At 42.7% G+C, this 19,264-nt stretch overlaps 2 protein-coding genes across 31 annotated transcripts in view; one reads left to right on the forward strand and one right to left on the reverse strand.

The window, feature by feature from the left end:
* ARHGAP21 (Rho GTPase activating protein 21) overlaps positions 1-4,710 on the forward strand; it is a 104,013-nt gene extending 99,303 nt beyond the window's left edge. For all 8 annotated transcript variants that reach the window (XM_053359623.1, XM_053359626.1, XM_053359625.1 and 5 more), the window contains 2 exons: positions 992-1,023; positions 2,097-4,710. In XM_053359623.1, coding sequence (XP_053215598.1) covers positions 992-1,023; positions 2,097-3,818 — 1,754 coding nt within the window. In that variant the 3' untranslated portion in view covers positions 3,819-4,710. The remainder of the gene's footprint in view (positions 1-991; positions 1,024-2,096) is intronic.
* A 4,966-nt stretch (positions 4,711-9,676) lies between these two features.
* The window catches only part of KIAA1217 (KIAA1217 ortholog), a 367,324-nt gene continuing 357,736 nt past the window's right edge, over positions 9,677-19,264 (reverse strand). For 16 of the 23 annotated variants that reach the window (XM_053359230.1, XM_053359238.1, XM_053359234.1 and 13 more), the window contains 4 exons: positions 18,539-18,658; positions 12,774-14,321; positions 12,133-12,258; positions 9,677-11,381 (listed from right to left, as the gene is read on the reverse strand). In XM_053359230.1, coding sequence (XP_053215205.1) covers positions 10,860-11,381; positions 12,133-12,258; positions 12,774-14,321; positions 18,539-18,658 — 2,316 coding nt within the window. In that variant the 3' untranslated portion in view covers positions 9,677-10,859. Of the gene's footprint in view, positions 12,259-12,773; positions 14,322-18,538; positions 18,659-19,264 lie in introns of all 23 variants that reach the window. The other 7 variants (XM_053359248.1, XM_053359250.1, XM_053359249.1 and 4 more) reach the window with 5 other exon arrangements.

Consider the following 19,264-nt stretch of genomic DNA (forward strand, 5'->3'; position numbering starts at 1 on the left):
TGTAAATTTTTTTTCTTTTAAAGAGTATTTGAACAGATCAGTGCTACTTTTTAAAAGTGTTTCTGCTGTTTCTTGTTATTTCTGAAGCAGACCCTGAGGAGAAATAGCATGGTATGGTCCACCAGTCTTTCTAGTCATTAGCCATGTGTCAGAAGGGGCATGGCATGGGGCTCAGCTCATTAATTCTGAGGTTGGGATGGGGACCCCCTGAGAGTCTGGAGAATGGCAAAGTCAAACATCGTTTGGTCACTGTGCTAGCCCCTCCTTATCCCCTTTATAGCTGTTTAACCTCTGTCCTCGTTTTCTGCCAGACAGTAAAATTATGGTGTCCATTTTTCCATTTCATAATAGCGCTTCTTTTTTGAGACGAGTACAAAACTGATAGCTGTGGAAATCTAGTTAGCGACAATTTGAAATTTCCTTAATGTGTAGCTCAGAGGAGCACCTGAAAATGAAACTGGGGCGCCTTCACATGTAAACCCCAGTGCAAACAGTTTGGCAGCATACAAACATGACTTGCCAAAAAGAACATTTGAGAATTGTTTCAGAAGGTAGCCAAAGGCTCTTAAAAAAAATAAAAAATAAAATTGTGCATGTTATTTACAGGAGCGTACAGAGTACAATCCTGAAAAGGTCTCTCAGCTGCGGTTTTGCAGGGCTGTGTATTAGGACATTGAATAAATATTAGTATTTCTGTTCTGCTTTATTTAGAAGAACTTGGCTCCTTTGCCATTTCTGTCATTTGAGCTGATTCTGCCTACAACTCACGGCATCCTTTCATGGCGGTGGCTTTCTGTGGTGCAGCTTGCATCTTTGTGAGCTCTTCTTATCCACTTTGTTCTGATTATTTATTTATTTTGTTACTTGTTTGCTCTCACATTTTGTTCTGTGCTTGTCTTCTTTCATACGTCCGGCATTGTCTATAGAGTGAGATCAAGCTCTGTGCAGTGATGACTAAAGTGCTCTATTTTGACTTTCTCTCTCTCAACAGATTCAGCTACTAGTGACTCTGCAAAATCTAAGGTAAATCAGTGCACTTTTAAATTTTCTTCTAGCTAAATATTTATCTGCTGTGTTACTTGCATACAGATGTGGGGAAGTCGACCAGTGCCACACTCCTGGTATTTTAGTGCATTTCAGTGCAATCCTAACAATGTCTATTCAGACGTAAGTCTGATTAAATTCAGTGGGTCTTTCTCCCAGGTGAGTAGGGCGAAGATTTGCAGTTATAATCTTCTAAAGGTCAAATCCACAAAAGGATTGAAAGTCTTTTATTGTAAATATAGATTATATTGCAAAAGGCACCAGCAGCACCACTGGCACAAGAAGAATAGTATAATAAACGGAGCACTATACTGTACTGTAATTAAAGGGTGTTGAGTACATTCAGGAAACTATATGTAATATTAGTTAATAATAAGGTCTCTGCCATGGGTGTCCATTTTCTGTTTTTTAAAATATTATTATTATAATATTGTTTTTCATGCATTTTTAGCCTATTTTGTACATCACCCTGAACTATATATGGAAGGATAATAATAAATAACAACAGTAATAATAAAATATTTGGAAATTGCAGTCGTGAATTAGCATTAGAAGATAGTGTTACTGTTTGGATATTGCATACATAATATCCTGACTTTCAAAATACATTTTAATGATCATCTTTATCTATTCTGACAACTTTTGTGGAGGGAAATATCTTCAACTGAGCAGATCCTAGTAGAAGTCAGTAGGCAAAGGCTCTTCGGCCCGCACTACCTTCCTTCTGATATTCTTATGTTTGCTCTGGGTAGTCTATTCCTAAGACAAAGGGAGCCATTTCAGACCAGGTGACTGTAGATCTGTGCTTATTAATTAATTGGTGAATTTATTAAAGAAATCATCTGGCCCATTCCAGATGACTGTTCAGTGACAATGGTAGAGCTTTCTCACCTTGCCCATTTAAAGTAAGAGTCAAAAAATGCTTCTTTAGATTACACACATTTTAAATGTAAGATTTTATTGTGTCAAACAAAACATGGGTTTTTTGTTTTCTAACCTCTGACGACAATTATGACGGTATTTCGTTTTGTTTACTTGTCTGCCCCATACAGGGTTCTTGGGGATCTGGAAAGGATCAGTATAGCAGAGAACTGCTTAAGTCCTCCATCTTTGCAGCAGCCAGTCGCAAGCGGAAAAAAACAAAAGAGAAACCGCAACCCAGCAGCTCCGAAGATGAGTTAGATAATGTGTTTTTCAAGAGGGAGCAAGGGGAGCACTTTTGCGGCAGTTCGGCAAAAGATAATCCACCTAAAGAGGAACCGGAGAAGGAAATGGCAGGGAGAAATGCAAGAACAGTAGCTCCAAAGGAAAAAGAGAGCAGTGTTAAGAAGCCTTCTGTGGCAGCCAAGGGGGAGGCTGCGTTGCCAAGGAAAGAGTGTGGGCCCTCGGAAGACCCTTCAACACCTTACCGCCAAAAATACATGAGATCGCCAAATCTCAGCTTCCGGCTAAGTACCCAGAGAGATTGTGCGAAACCACCTGTTTGTCAAGCCTCTTCTCAACTGGAAGAAACTGTCTCTGACTCAGGCACAATGCTTAGCACTTCTTCACAGGCTTCTCTGCACAGATTCTCCTGCAAAAAGTTGGCCAACCCTGGTGAGTTTTTAGCAGCTGATGTCAGCTCCATCACTTCTGATTACTCCACAACTTCATCTACCACGTACCTAGCTGGTTTAGATTCCACCATGCTAAGCCCCGAGGTGCAGTCCGTTGCGGAGAGTAAAGGAGAGGAGGCTGACGATGAGAGAAGTGAGCTGATCAGTGAAGGTCGCCCTGTGGAATCGGACAGCGAGAGTGACTTCCCCATTTTTGCCACGAGCTCTGCAGTGGAAAGGCTGTTCAGGGGGAAGACGCAAGACGTGGCAAAGGGCAGCCGGAGGAACTCTGAAGAAAGCGAAGTCAGTTGCACAGAGGGAAGTTCAACGCCCAAGCTGGACAACCGCAGACTGTTTAGCTCACACAAACTTATTGAATGTGATACGCTATCCCGGAAGAAATCAGCCCGGCACAAGACGGACAGTGAAGGCTCCGGAGATGCCAAGTGTGAGAAGGAGTCTCCAGCAGTGTCCAAAATGTTTGACATCATGAAGAAAGGAAAGTCAACCAGCAGCTTAGCTGCGTCGGCTAGAAGTGAGCCTGAAAAGCAGGAGCCTACATGGAGACTCAAGATCACAGACAGGTTAAAACTGCGGCTCAAGTCGTCCGCAGATGATATGTTTGGAGTAGGCAGTCAGAAATCTAACTCTGCAGAGACCGCCAAGAGAAAGAACATCAGGCGAAGGCACACTTTGGGAGGCCAGAGAGATTTTGCTGAAATAAGTGTTCTGAATTCTTGGAAAGTCCAAGAGAAAAATCCCAACCGGGAGAAAGATGCTTCAGCCGTAAACCGGCTGAAGCCCAAATGCCCAGCACAGGACCTCTCCATTTCAGACTGGCTTGCACGAGAGCGTCTACGCACTAGCACAACCGACCTTAGCATGGGGGAAAGCGGAGAGCCCAAGCGGGAGAACACTAGCAGAGTAGCAAATTCGTCAAAGACAGACCTCTCTTCGTCTGCAGAGATGTGGGCAGAGGAAGGTGACTCTTCTTCTGGCAGTAGTTTGACTCTGGTTCCTCGAACACCAGTGTCAGGATCGCTGCAGCCACTAGACCATGTTAATGGAGAAAGCTACCAGAATATGAACAAAAGCAACTTCAGCCCAGCAGTTGATGCCCATCCTCATAAATTATCTGGGACCCAGGTGGTTAGATCTCGATTCTACCAGTATCTTTGAAATGGAGAGAGAAATTCAGATGTCCACTACAGCAATTCAATTAGCAGCTTCTCTTTTAACACTTTCCCAGTTTTTCTGTATGTGTTTATTTCCCCCTGTATGATGTTAATTTGCAGCTCTCAAAGGAGGTTCGTTTCATCTATATGCGCTGTGGAAAAGGTCTTTATGGTGCATTAATACAGCCACAATATTGGGTGGGAGGGTAGAGTCTAAAATATATATATATATATAAATAAATATATATAAATATATAAAAATAAATTTATTTTAAATAAAAGTATATTTGATTGCTGCATACACATGTGGAACAAAGCATCTAATGCAACATGTTATGTAATGTGTACATGTTTTTTATGACTGACAACTGGCATTAGTATGCAGGAAAAAAATGTTCTTTTGGCTTTAGTCACTAACAAGTGCCTCATCAAAAAAAAAAGTTCATTTGGTTTGTTAGGGTGCCATAATAATTGTTAAATTAGAGGATGTTAATATAAACAACAAATGAATACATTTTACTGGTAAGAAGTTTCATGACATTTTACAAATTTTAACACAGGTGGGTACAGAGCTTCCATTCCTTAGGCATTCCAGTTGGATTTCTGAGTTTTATATTCCAGTTTTAATACAGTTTTTGAGTTTTATGTGACTTGAATTTTTAATCTTTCTGTAAAATAAGTAACTTAAATGTATATACTCCATCTGTATCTTTTCCTCAGATACCAGATTTGATATAAATGTTGTAACATAGGCGTGTAGATAGTGGATCCTGGATGGAACTGGTTTCTTTTATTGAGAATATAATTCTGCATGAAGACTTTAATGAATCCAAATCTGTATCATGCCTGTGTGCATACCTGCTTAAAACACTGGAAATAAAATTGTTTTGATGGTTCTTTGCATGGACTGACTTTCCTTAAAGGGGGAAGAATGAAAAATGTCAAGTTCATATCATCTAAGTTCACTGACTATACCCACCCAGTATGAGAAAATGAAAAGTGTTGCCAAAAAGGTCCATGATGTAGGAAATGGTTATTAAAATAACACATGAATGCTTTGAACAGGGCTTGTTTGTGAATTTTATTTAGGGATGGGGCTGATGGTTTAACATGGATTAATTGTTTTGCAGCCCACTCTTATTGTCATATTGTTCTTGCAAACAGAAGCCTCTACTGAGAATCGCTTTGGATATATCAAAGACCTTGTGCAGGTTTAATGAGCGTCTGCTTTGTTTTGTTTGGATTGTAAGCACTTCCAAGCTCTGCCGCATGCTACTTTGGGGATTTTGGGTGAGGTATGCCCTACTGTGAGGGTGGATGGTGTTGTAGGAGATAATGTCAAAAGTGCCACTGGGCAGGTGGAATCAGGGCAGATTCCCATGTTGAAATGATAAACATGTTTGCAAGACAGAGGATGGTGTTTCTTGCAGTCTTATGGTCTGGGGTCTCGAGTCTTAAAGGCCTTACCATAGATTCTCTTCTGTGGCTCTGAACTGAGGTATTAGTCTCAAACTTTGAGGCATCTCAGACCCCCCTCCCCAAGTCACTAATCAGGTAACAGGAGTATGGCATGGTGGACATTTATTCTGGATTAATTAACACAGCACAAAGGCTGTAAGATATGAAAGCAAACCCCTTGGTCACCTCACTGTTCAAACCTCCATGGAAATTTTAGTTCTATTAGTAGGAAGCCATTGCAAGGACATTTTTCTTCACCCCACCTCCTCCAGTACAGAGTACTGCAAGAAAATAAGGACTGGTTCACGTATGCATTCAGTTTTCACCTTGAGGTTGCTGTGGTGTAAAAAATGCCAACTTGCATGAGCAGCAGCTTGACATAAATCTACATGCTACATGCTATAAGGCTGTATTTTCAAGCATCCATCATAAACACTGTGCTATTAGTTTTCAGGGACAGGATCCCGATTCATTCAAGAGCTCTGGAGTGGATGAGGTGCTTGCTTATTTATTTATTTATTTATTTATTTATTTATTTATTTATTTATTTATTTATTTATTTATGTGTATGTAGAAATTTATACCTTCAGAGCAGCTGGTTGACAGAAGATGGAGACACACATGGACAAGTGCCACAAGTGTTTTTGGTAGCTGCAGACCAACACCATTGTGTTGCATATTGGGGCCAATTCACACAATGGTAGCAGGGTGCTTCGTTTCTACTAAGCTGATGGCACTTGTGGAAAAGAGCTAATAGAAGTAGTTTCAGTAGCCTGCAGTTCAACACATTTTAGAGCTGTTTGCAATGAGTCATAATGTGCGCCCATACAACTTTGATCTATGGGCTGCGCTCTCCTGACTGTACCATGACCTATTGAAATGTGCCAAGGTTTAAAAGAGAGTTTGTTCCATTTTGTGGATTGAGTTCCCTATGGAGATCAGTCAGGTACTGATGATGAGGTGCTTTCATAGGCAGTTAAAAGACCTTTCTGCTTACCTTGGTGTTTCCTGACTGTATGCAGTTCTCTTTTGGTTCTTGAAGCTGTAGTTGTTGAAATTATGACTCTCTTGATATTTGGAATGCTAGTTTTAATGATTTTATGTATATTGTGAGTTAGTTGCATTGCGATTCATAACTGTGTAAGTGAAAAGCAGTATATAAATAAGCTTCTTTGCACAAACTTGCTTGTATTCAGTCCAGATTGGAGTGAGGGTGGAATGTGGAGAGAAACAATCTGCTTTACCCCTAAGAGTTTTGTTAATGAACCCCGATTTTAATTTTGTTACGAAGTGATATAGCTCCAGACTTTTATCTCTGATGCTTTATACACCGTGTATGTTCGTAATTATTTATGATTCTATATGTGCACACCCTCGTTAGACTTTCTCTTTGGTGTTTTATAATCAGCTGCCTTTCACTGTCACATCTGGGGCCAGCCCTAACGTTAGGCAGAAGATTTTGAGTGTCAGGAGATTTCCAGTGTCATCTCAAAACTCAATGTATCCAAGTCCCACTTTATCATACAGTTGAGCAGATAGAAAGGCTTCTTTTTGTCTTTGATTCTTCTGTCCCTTTGTTCCCTATGTTCCATCCTCTTGCGTCAAGTCCTCTTGCGTCCACCATTTCAACGCTGCAAAAATATGGCCTTTATTCTCTGCCCCTTTGGTGGAAACCCTGGTTTGAGTCTGTTGCCTCTTGCAACCTTTTCCACCTCGGAACGGCCCATGTCGTCTCTTATCCAAACCACTGCTTCCAAAATGAATTGCCCCCCTTTTCCTTTGATCACAAGACTGGCTTCCTGTCTGCTCCTAGAGCCAATTCAAGCACTTAGTTCTTCCGTTTGATGTCTTCCATGGTCGCTTCCCTGTCCCTGCCCTCTTCTCCATTTGCCATAGAGGACTATAGGCACTATAGGCACAAGCATCTCTGCCTGTAAAGCCTTCACTCTTACCACTCAGTCACCTTCCTCCACTATCTGAAAATATATTGCTTCCTCTACCCTTTTGGCCTTTACTGCATGATGCTAGTTGTCTCCCGTGTTAGAGGCCTCACTGGCTTCTGATAAATGTCAGGCATTTTGTGTCGCTGGTCTCATGCTGTAGAAGACACTCTTGTGGATTCGGCAGGCAGCATTACCTTCAGGTTTCTCTTGAATAGCATTTTATGCCAATAGGCCTATGCAGTTGTCTAAGGTGTTCCTGATTGCTCAGCCATTTCAATGATTATTTTGTAGTGTTTTAAATCATGTCTTATGTTTTGCTGTGTACATGTTGTTCTGTGCCACCCTGATGCTTTATGATATGGCAGCATATATACTTTATTTCAAACCACTCAACGTCTGCTGTCTCCGTGTAAGCCTTTGGAACACCCCCTGCCCCAGATCTCATGGGCCCTACTGTAACTGAGTATATGTGACGGAAACACATAGTTTGCCTCTTCATGCCTCTCATGTGCCAAATTTCAGATTGTCAGGTTCTTAAGGGATAAGCCCTCTTAGATTGTAAAGTGTTACACATGCTGATGGCAATTGTGTTATTAATAATATACCCTGAAATCTGAAAATTCAGGTGCTTATCAGAAGTTTGTCTTGATATTTGCCATGGCATTTGGATTTATGCCTTCTTTACCCAGACTCCAACATTTCCAGGTTCACCAAGATTGGTCAAAAGATGGACACCAGCAGTCAGTGCTTTTGTAAAAAAGAGGCACTGTCATTCTTAAAAATCAAGAGTTAGCCTGAATGTCACCATCATTGCTTTTTTTGGGGGGGGGACTCTGCCCCCCCTCTTAAATAAGAGTTATCCCTGCTCTAGGCCTTCAGCAAATGCGTAAAATGTTCATGTTCAAGGGAGAATTTTGCCCAAGGGCTGCTTGACTTGTGGGTTGATTGTGCTGGCTCTGCTGGCAGAAACATAATTTTGTTTTGTAGCTTTGTGTGTGGACTTTTTAAATGATGTTGAGAGCTGCCTCAATCATTTGAAGAGGGTGGATATAAATAAAGTTAGTAACACTCTGGAGCAATGAGTGGTTGTAATGCTGAACAACTGGTAATGGTGGAAGTTTCCTAAACCTTTTCCCCCAAATAGTATATGAACCGCCTACCACTCACCTTTCTACTTTTCTGGTAGCCTTTGTCTACAAGGAGTAATATCAGCTAGTTGGAGATGGGGCTCTCAGAACCTTAAAAAAATAAAGGAACTTTCACATGCTGCATCAGCACCTAAGAATCCATCTTCCAAGTGAGCAGAAACTTTTCCTGTAAACTGAAATTGTTTTTCAATCTCACTTCATTCCTATATAGATAATAGATATGGATATTTATTTATGCATGCAGGGGCAAATGTAGCCCATCCACTGGGTGGACTGATAATGCAAGAACTTTATGTTTGTGACTTGCTCTTAACAGAGTGTTGTTTTACTTGCTTCCAAAGGTATGCAGTTGCCAGAGGTGTGTCCTAGAAGTATCAACTATATAATTTGGAAAATTTGTTTTTCATTGTACATTTGGACACTTAAGATATTGTAATCAGATTTTGCGTGATGGTTCCTGAGATCAAGGAGCAGGTTTTCTTTTATGTCTTGAAGTCAGCTGGCTGCCATTTTGGATTCAGATGGGAGACCATCCCTTTGAAAACTGCACTAATTTAAAAACTACTGGCTCCTTAAAATTCCTGAACAAGGTCACGTAAGAGGCTTCTGTTCACTTACATTTTTGCAGATTGCAGTATTGGGCCAGTACGATAATCTGCCGCACGTTATTATAAAACAAGCAAGACAAGCAGGATGTTGCCCCTATGTTAGTGGCAGCCACCAGTTGGGGATTCTAGGTTGTGGTCAAGCCACACATGATGTAAAAAACTTAAGCTAATAAGGGAAAATACTGTGGTGTGTGCGTAACACAAAAATTTTGAGACAGGACTTTAGCTTCCCATTATGATTTCCTGCAGCAAAATGGCCACTTGTAGACAAGACAAGCTGCCCTGCTGGATCAAGCCATTGGCCCATCTAGTCCAGCATCCTATTCCACCCTCCAACCAGAGGCCTATGGGAAACCCACAGGTAAGACCTGAGTGCAACAACACTCCCCACATGTGATTCACAGCAGCAGGCATTCAAGGGCATCCTGCCACAGGCAGTGTATAGCCTAGTAGCCATTTACGCACTGTCCTCTGTGCATGGCTGGTGCTGGCCCTACCATTAGGCGGGTTGAGACAGCTGCCACTGACAAAACGTAACCTGCACAGGTAAAACTAGTGCATTTTGGTCAATGCATGAAGTTGCTCACCTTCGTATGTATTTATAGCAAAGAGCAGACACAACCCACCACGACTTGAAAGTGCTTATGCCCTTTTCATTCAGTGGGCTAGTATGAAAACTATGAAATAATATTAGTGACAAAATCATACCACAACATAAGCATGCAGCCCTTTATTTTTGCAAAGGTTTTTTTTTTTTTTTTTTGCTTCTGTATTATAGAGTTGTACAAATACGATATTTACAAAAAGAACCACTCGCCTTGCCACACAGGTTGCTTTTTAAAACCCATCCCTGCCCACCCCCACCCCCCTTGGCAACTCCCAATTGTCCCTCACTGACCTTTTCCCAAAGTGTACTTGAGAACCATGCATAAAATGGACCTTTGGTGTCGAAAACTACTCTTGTCTGTGCCCAGCCGCATACTGTACTTATATTTTATATTTATATATTTATATTTATATATTTATATTATAATATGTACAGAGGTTTTTCCATTATACAGAACAGTACAGAAGTATACACTTTTAAAAAATAATCCACATGGTAGTACTACATGATTTACCCAGGTCTCAGTAAAATGGAAAAATGAAGGAAGCAAAAGGGAATCAGCAAATGCCTAAATGTAAAAACAATTTTTTTCCTTGGCATCGCAAATTATTATTAAATATAATCTGAATGGCAGTGCAATAGGTAAAGTTGCCTCCTACCACGTCAGTCTCAGTCTTAACTCTTGTCGCTTGTGCAGAGGAAGGTGTTCAGCATAACTATCAAAATGTACATTATAATAGTATCAAATGTTTTGGCAAAAAGATTTCTGAAAGTAACCATGAAGGGTTTTTTTGTTTTTGTTTTTTGACAAAAATAGAAATCTGTAACAAATTTGGATAACACTAAAATAAAAGAAAAATATCTTAGTTTCAGTTTTATAATTTTGCATTATCACACGATGTTTAGTTCTCATACTTAAAAATAGCTTTATACAAAATAACTTGCTTTAATACACTTTATTTTCATGCTCGATCCATTTCTGTGCACTCATACTTCTAGTTTCATTCATACTCCCATTGTACTTTTTGTAACAGTTTCTGGCTGAAGGGAACCCAACCACCCCCACCCTTGCCCTCCCCCCTCTGGCATTTTGACAGCAGCGAATGCATACAAAACTACTTTTTGTCTCTCACTTGTAATAACCCAGTATTTAGCACAAGTTTCACATTTCAGCCTGAAACTCTACAGTACGCGCTCCTCAGCTGCAATACCGGTGGGCAATGTCGACATCAGCAACTGAGAAGATTTTGTCTGCAACTTGCACTGGCCGGTATAGAGCTTTTAAGTTGATTCCTTGGTGACGGAGGAAGATTGGGCGGGTTTGCTGACACTTCCGTTCTGGGACTTGTAGCTGGTGAAGCTGGGTGTGTGGATCGAGCGGATGCTCTTCGAACCTTGACTCAGTGATGGGGGGGAGGAGGAGGAGGAGGAGGGCGAGGAGAAGGAGGACGAGGAAAAGGGAGCTGGAGGAAGAGGGGGTGGCCGGCCATTTTGAGTCTGTATTGAGAATGAAAGAGGATGGTGACCTTTACCTGTGTGAGCGGGACTCTGGAACTTCAAGGAGCCATTCGAGACAGAGGGGATTAGGGAAGCGGAATGAGGAGGGCGACCTGTTGGAGGACTGAGAGGGTTAGAAGAAGGGGCAGAGGCTTTAGTAGGGGGGCTCAGAAGGTTAGTGCTATCACCACTAGAAACAGAGCTACTTTTCCCAGAGGTGGAAGGAAAGGCTGGGATTTTTGAAGCAGACAGGTTAGGGGAAGTGGCCTTACAGTCCCCACCAGCTCTCTTAGCACTTCCATTAGCCTGTAAATAAATAAAGATGGTGGGAGACAATTTAAGTCAACATACACAATAAACAAAAAAAAAAGGAGCTGTATGGGAAAATAGGCTTGCAGAAAGGAAGAATGGATATAGAGTCTCTGAAGCTGGCACTAAATCTTGCACCTGTGGGCTGGACCTGGGAGGCCTCCCTCCCTCCTTCCTTCCTTCCTTCCTTCCTTCCTTCCTTCCCGCCACCCCTCCCTCAGCTATGGGACAGAAGATGGACAGAGTGTGGAAGAAGTTGACAGGGGAAGAGGGTGGGAAAAGGAGGGCGCCACAAAAACTGGGCTGTTCACCACATTGGCCATGCTTGTAGGGTTGTTAGGTGAGGGTGGAAACGTTTTGGTGGGTGGTTAATAGGCTCTCACTGCGGTCTGTTAAACAGGGAGTTAGTATCGACAGTGTCATCTGAAATGCTTCAAACTGCATCTGTTCCCATCGCTGACATTTAGGAAACTGCAGCCGAGTACTGGAACAAAACTCAAAAAAGCAGGAGATGGTTTACTGCAGACATGCGCAAGCATGAGGGAGGGAGAGAGAGAGAGACAATGCTACCATTAAATATTTTCATGCCCCCCCCCAATTCCCTGGATTTCCAATTCCAGATTTCAGCGGGAAGACAAAAGTCCATTATTTGGTATCATCCAAGTCGGTCACTTGACTTACACATTTACCAAACACACACAATCCGCTTTCAAGTCCAACCCAAGCTTTGGGTTTAGGGTAAAACTACCTGTCTGTACTGGCGTTGATCCTGTAGCTTGTGCGGTTTGCTTGTTTTGTCTGCGTTGCTTTGCTGTCTACTTTTTGCGACTGCAGGGATTGGCATCCTGCTGGTCTGTGAAGTGCTGGTTGAACCCTGTGAGGAAGGTTGGGGTGCCAAGGGGAAGGGGAGAGAGATAAGGGAAACGTGGGGTGAGCATCAGTGCATGGGGAAGGTGGAGGCTCACGCACCATGGCCAAAGCTGCTTGAGTGAGAAGGCAAAGCCCCCAAAACATGCACGGGAAGCACCAAAGGATCCACACCACAAGGCACACCACCGGTGTTAATTCCAGGAATCAAAAATGGAGGTCAAAGGCTCAACTACAGATCAACCTACGTTTAACTGGCAGTCCCAGGTATTTTGATTCGCCCACAGCTGACCAAGCTTCCTTTGATTGCCCATCACCAATCAGCAGGAGAGATTTTATTTTATTTTTTAAAAATAAAACCACACACAAATCTATTAGCTGTTAGACACCTAATGGATGCACCAAACAAGCCACCCGAAAGGAAGCAAACCAATCAGAAGACACCTCTTGCTTAATGGTGATTATTACGGCAGATTTTGTTTTAGAAAGCAGCTGGAGTTGTGATTTCTCATACTAAAGTACCTTACGTGAAGTTGACGGTATTGAGGAAGGGGGTTCAACGTCAGCAATAGTCTCTTCCAGCGCTAGGGATTCTTTTGGTGAGAAAAAGCCCGGGACAGAACTTCCCTCCGATCGGGCTGGAGCTTCAGAAACTGATTTTGGGCTCATCTCACTAATAGTGCTCTCCAGTTGCTTAATAGTCTGCTCCAGGCTGTCCAGAGTCCTGTACGTGTTCTTTCTAATTTCTTCAGTCCTAGAAGTCTGTACAGTTAGGTTTGGCTCCTGCTTCCCAGAAGCGTCATCGGGCCGACTGCTCGGGATTTCAAACCTTTTTGCCTCTTTGTGCTGTTTCACAGTGCCGTCCTCCTCCTCCTCTTCATACACAACCACTTGCAAAGTTTTCTTGCCGGTTTTAGTCCCTGTGCGGATTGCCTGCGTAAGAGCAGCCAGCTGCTTTTTAGGAAATTTAAACTTGAATTTCTTCTTTGTATCGGGAGTGTCCAGCTTTGACTCTGGATGTGGCGCATAAATGTAAGGAGATTTCCTGAGATCCATCTCATCTGTTTCCTGCCCTTCAAGGAGTTTGGCTTGAGTCACTGAATTAGACAGATAGCGTTGTCTGAAGTCCTGCTCAAATCTGCCGCTTGTTGCATCATCAGCCCCATGACTCCTATGACTGTCTGCACTGGGAACTCCTATGTTACGGGCACCACGTGTCTCAGGTTCTTGGTCTTCTTCCTCCTCCTCTTCTTCCTCTATCTTCTCTTCTGTCATCATTTTTTCCAGCTCTTCATCACATTCCTCAAATATCGTTGAAAGTCTTTTATACGCTGATCGGATGTCCATTGGCTCATCAAAAATAATGATTACCGGTTTTTTGTCCAAGCAGACCACGGGTTCTTCACTTTCACGGTTCTCTAGCGTCCCTTGTTGGGATGTTGCTTCCTTTCTGGAATCAATGTTCACAGTCTGCACATCTTCTCCCTGCCTGTTGACTATATCATGGACCTCTCCACTGGACAGAAACTGGACTGCCGTTTTGGTAATCATGAAAGCAATGTTCTCCGATGGTGGGCTTTCATCACTTGGAGAGCTAGTTGGTGACTCTGCCTCATCCATACTATTTAAGGTAACATTTCTAGGTGCCTTATGCCTCAGCACAACTTGATTATAGGCCCCAGCAGACATTTCTTGTTCCTCTGGAGACTTAGGAGAAGCCTCCTGTGTGTATGAGTCTGTTTGACTGACAGGAGGTGCCCCTGCACCACTGAGAGGCTCATTCTGGGGCGAACCATGACCAGTCTCTCTAAGTGCAGCATTGGTTGACCTTTGTCTTCCAGTTTCAACTGCGGGACACTGTGCTTCTTCAGGCCCCTTCTTCCTTTCATTGTCTAACACAATGGAGCAGTTTGTTTTCAGCTTAAGAGAATTTGTTTGTGCATACTCTTTATTCTCCAAAAGCAAATCTTTGCTGAAGGCAGAGTTTTCAGCAATGCTGGGAGCATCCGAGACCATCTCTTCTGTCTGGTGCTTGGGATGGTCACTATCTTTTGTTGCCTCCCCATACACCTAGGGGGAAGAGTTGCATTACTTAGTTACTGAGGGATACAACTTTTTTTTTTAAGGATGGGACTATTTCCCCCCAATTATTTAGCACATCATCAGATAAAGTACAGATAATGTGAACGGGCCACTTTCTACATCAATGCAGAGCCATTTCCATGGTCTTCAGCGGATTTTTGCACCTCTTCCAGGGGTTTACTCCAAATCTGGTAGAACTTCGTATTACACACAAAACTATGCAGGCAGACAACACGGGTTCTAGAATGAGTCCTTTAAGCAACCCCTCCATAGACTTTACATCCTGTACAACATTTGTGCCATCTTGATAATATTCCTCCCTTTCAACGATTGTTTTGTATGAAACAGAAACCTTTCATTTAGGCTGTTGGACTAAACTTTGTTAGGAAACAATGATTGCACCATTTGGACTAGAACGCTGACTGCTAACATTTAAGCCAGTTCTCCAAGCTGGCTAGCTCAGAAAGGCCTCTTCCTCTGGTATAACCATTACATTTGATTAGTGGGTGGGGTTTTTGTTTTTCTCCAGCTGGAGGGCTGCATTCTCCAGTGAGCAACCTTTCAGGGGTCACATCTAAGTGGAAGGTGGGGCAACGGAAGTGACTCTCTTATCTTGGTACAGTAGGTTATGGTCCAGCCACGCAAAAGCCAGAGGTTTTTACGTGCACACTCATCCATCCCGGCAAGCCAGGGGCATGGTTAGAGTTCAAGGACACAGGTCAGCCAGGCAGAAGAACTGGCTGTGGGCAAAGAGGGGTGTGGCCTAGGGAGAGTCCTGAGGGCAAGGCAGAGACGCCCAGCAAGGCATCCCTTGGCACTTGATTGTGCTACCCAAATAACACAGGGTGCCTACGGTAAATAGCTTTCGGAGTTTGTTTATTTAGAAGAGCTACATTTTTCTTTGTAACCCAAGAGGCTCTCAAGAGTGGCTTGCAAAGAAGTCTTGCAAAACAATCACATTCAAACATGGTACAGTGGTACCTCGGGTTAGGAACTTAATTTGTGCTGGAGATCCGTTCTTAACCTGAAACTGTTCTTAACCTGAAGCACCACTTTAGCTAATGGGGCCTCCCGCTGCTGCCATGCCGCTGTTGCACGATTTCTGTTCTGCTCCTGAAGCAAAGTTCTTAACCCGAGGTACTCTTTCTGGGTTAGCGGAGTCTGTAACCTGAAGCATCTGTAACCTGAAACGTATGTAACCCGAGGTACCACTGTATTAGATTAGATGGTGGCAAGAATATTGCTAGTGGCGTTTCCTACCCTCATCCTCAGTCTCTCCTGATGTTGACCTTAGTATTGAAATGTCGCAACTGATACAAAAGTGGATTTTTATGTGCATAGTCAATATCATATTTTATAGGAATAGAGAAAAGTAAGAGGTCAAAATACTGGGTGTGGTTGAAGAAGCAGCACTTCCCACTGCAAGGTACAACGGTGTCTGTTTCTGCTGAAAATGGATTAAGTAGGTCTGCTAGCACAGCCTACCCATTTTGGCAGCAGGAACTGCTGCAAGGGCCCTTTCCCCCTGCGCGCACACACACACCCCGGCTAGCTCCAGCATCTACTTGCAACACTACAACGGTCCTCAGTACTCGTGTGTATTGAGGTGGATGTATGACTCCTGGTTTGCAAAAACGGCTCCAAAAGTGACTGGCTGTGGGGGAGAACGGGACATCTCCCCTTGACATTTCAAATGCATTCTTGCTAGTTCAGTAAAAAGGTGCTCCCAACTTGTTACTGTGACCAGCAGGGCTACAAAAGGATGTGCAACGATGAGATATAGAGTCAAAAGAGTAAGCCTGGAAGCAGCTGCTTCCACTGGTAGACTACAGTTTTAGTCTGTTCGTAGCAGAAACAACTTCAAGCAAAATTGTTGCTGGACCACAACGAAAAAGGTATAGTCACATAATTTGAGAATATAGGATTGTCCATCCACATTAGATAACAATCATAGTCTATTGGCCGGATCTGCTGCAGGTTTTGGAGTGCTCTTGGGCAAGGCAGCCTCCAGGCTCTGCCCCCTGATAAGTAAGTGTAGCAGATCCGTGGGGCTCTCTTCAGGAGGCCCCCAGCAAATGCTCAACTTTGCTGGGCCTCCATGTCCCAGCCCTGTCCATTGATACACCAACTGTATCAATCTCCAGAATCAGAATTACTATGCTGTCACACTAAAGCCATCACAAGTTCAGGTTAACTACTTGTTTTTCAACACGGGTGCCTTGATTTTAAAAACATAGCACAGTACAAGAGTCTGGAAGACAACTATCATTGTACAAGAGGCAACTTAAAACTTGCTCCCACCCCATGCATATGTAGTTTGTTAGCACGTCAAGGAAACCATAACCCCTCCTAAGGATCCAGGAGAAAAGGTGAAAAAGGTTTCATGCAAACCAAGCAGAAGTCAAAAAGAGCCAAAGATGTAGGTGGCATTACATGGACAATTGGCATGAAGTGTTTCATGTCTTGTTGGAAATATTCTGGCTTCTAGGGTCAAAAGGCTATTCAGTATTATTATTTAAAGCTAGCAAAGGGCTATGTGCCGTTCAGGGCACATGAGAGAGATGGCTCACTGCGTGTTTCATCTCGCCAGTTGCAGGAAATCGGGAAGCCAACATTGAATGCTGCCTTGAGTATGCCAAGTTAGAGGTGTTGAGTATACCTATACAAAGCTGCCCTCCAGAATAGCTCAGTCAGTAGAGCATGATACTCTTAATCTCAGGGTTGCGGGTTCAAACTACACTATGGGCAAAAGATTCCTGCTATTGCAGGGGCTTGACCCTCGTCGTCCTTTCCAGGCCCACAAGTCTATGATTTTATGAGTACCTCTTTATCTAGTCTGGTCTATAGTATAGTCATACTATTATGAGTTTCCCCCCGGTTTGGCACCTTCTCCCTGCCTGAGATATTCTATGGTCTGGATTGTGTTTATCTTTGCTAGGGAAGGAAAAGATGGCTTTGTTCCCTGGAACAGGGAGTTGAACAAATGGGAGTTATATTTTTCTTCAGGTGCAGCATCTTAATTCCACCTGATTCTACTTAAGTTATAGCCCATCTCAGAATTCCTAAGCATGTATTAATACCACCCCAAAAGTCCCCTAACCATGAATGCAAAAATTAGAAAGGAATCTGCTTTGTGTAACAGTTTGCCTGCCTGGAACTTTAGAGCTATTGCGTTGAAAGCAATATTGAAACGTGCAATTGCTTTCCCCAGTTGGTGCTATCATATGTATTCCAGCTACTGCTCCTCTTATTATAAAGCAAACTTTCAAAGCAATACTGTGTTTACTCAGGAACTGTCCCGCTGTGGTCAATGCAGCTTACTCTCCGGTAAGTGTACGTAGGATTGCAGTTTTTCACTGGCGTGCAGCAAAATGGACACTACTTTATTCCAATTTTCTTTGCTTAGTATTCTCAGAGTCAAAATCAAACACTGCATCTTACAGACACTCAGATTACTACAGTGGAACCTTGAGTTGTGGATGTGATCCGTCCTGGAGGCACGCCCACAACTCAAAGCGTTCACATCCATAAGTGCCGCGTCTGTGCATGCGCGGGACACGATTTAGCAGCGAAACCCGGAAGTAACCATTCCAGTACTTCCGGGCTTGCCGCGGGACACAACTTGAAAAGATGTAACCTGAAGCGGACGCAACATGAGGTATGACTGTATGTTTAAACACTGTATCCTTTCTTTGGTCTCAAGAAGAGAACCTTAGGTGATGTCTGTGTTGGAATTGTTAAAATTTATTTCAGATTTACATTAGAATTTTGATAGAACAGTTGGTTTGTTTTGGGGACTGATAATCTGTTTTCTATTCTGCCACAGATTTGTTAGCCACCTTGAGTTCCCCCGGAAAATTAGGTGTGATAGAAAATTTAAAAATAAAAATGGCTAAGCTTCAGATCTTAAGAGCATTTGTACCCCACTGTACAACAGAGGTAATCCTAAGATTTGTGTTGAGTCGCTTAAACATTTCCTCATTCGCCACATATTAATTCTGTTTTCCTAAAGGCTAGTAGCATCTTGAGAACCTTGGTGCTAAGACGGGTCACAAATCTAGATACATGAAAACACAGCCAACACAGCACAAAGAGAGAGAGAGAAAGAGAGAGAGTAAACAATGCACAAGGCACAGGGTTAGTTTGGAAGCAAGGGAAGAAGGTGAGGCCAAGAGGATGTGGCAGAACTCAAATGCCACTGTTACCTTCTTCTCCTTGGGATGTATTAAGGCCACAGGCCTTGCATCTTTTGTGTGAGTGTCATTTCTGGACTGTTCAACATGGCTGTTTGAGTTTACATCCATGTAAGAGCACTTCTGGAAAGCCTAGAGAGTTAAAACATGGCATGTTATCGGAAGACCTTTTCCAATCAAGAGCCAAGTCACTTCCTTGAGCCATTCCAGTCGAGTTTGTTTGCTTACTTTTTTCCTCTGAGCTTCTTCAGGACAAACTCTGATCAAACAAGGCTGTATCAACAACAGGGGCTCAGAAATTATGTCTAGGCTGAAAAGCTAAGGGTTAGTTCCTACTGGCCAGCTGTGAAGCCCTGTCTCAAAATGATAGCACAGCAATACTATATGAACTGGCTGATGAAACTACATGCCTCATGTCATGTGGGTTTATTTAAAACAAACCTTTAACCTGACAGTCATGCCACAGCTATTGTTATCCGGAGATCTTTATGTGGCATACAAAGTTATAAATTCAATAATGGTTTCTCTCTCTTCCAGTCCACACTAATTGTTCAAAATGTTACAGGCTGCAAAAAAGTTACTGAAAGAGAATCAAGCTCTACACTCCACTCCCCCAGCCTTGTTTTAGAGCTGGAATCTACAGCTGCTAGTTCTTTATAACAAGAATTCTACATCTTTTGAGTAAGAGCAAGTTGTGACCAATGGTAAAAAATAAAAGTGCCCCAGAACATTATTACC

Source organism: Podarcis raffonei, chromosome 12 (assembly GCF_027172205.1).
Source record: "Podarcis raffonei isolate rPodRaf1 chromosome 12, rPodRaf1.pri, whole genome shotgun sequence".
Lineage (NCBI taxonomy): Eukaryota > Metazoa > Chordata > Lepidosauria > Squamata > Lacertidae > Podarcis > Podarcis raffonei.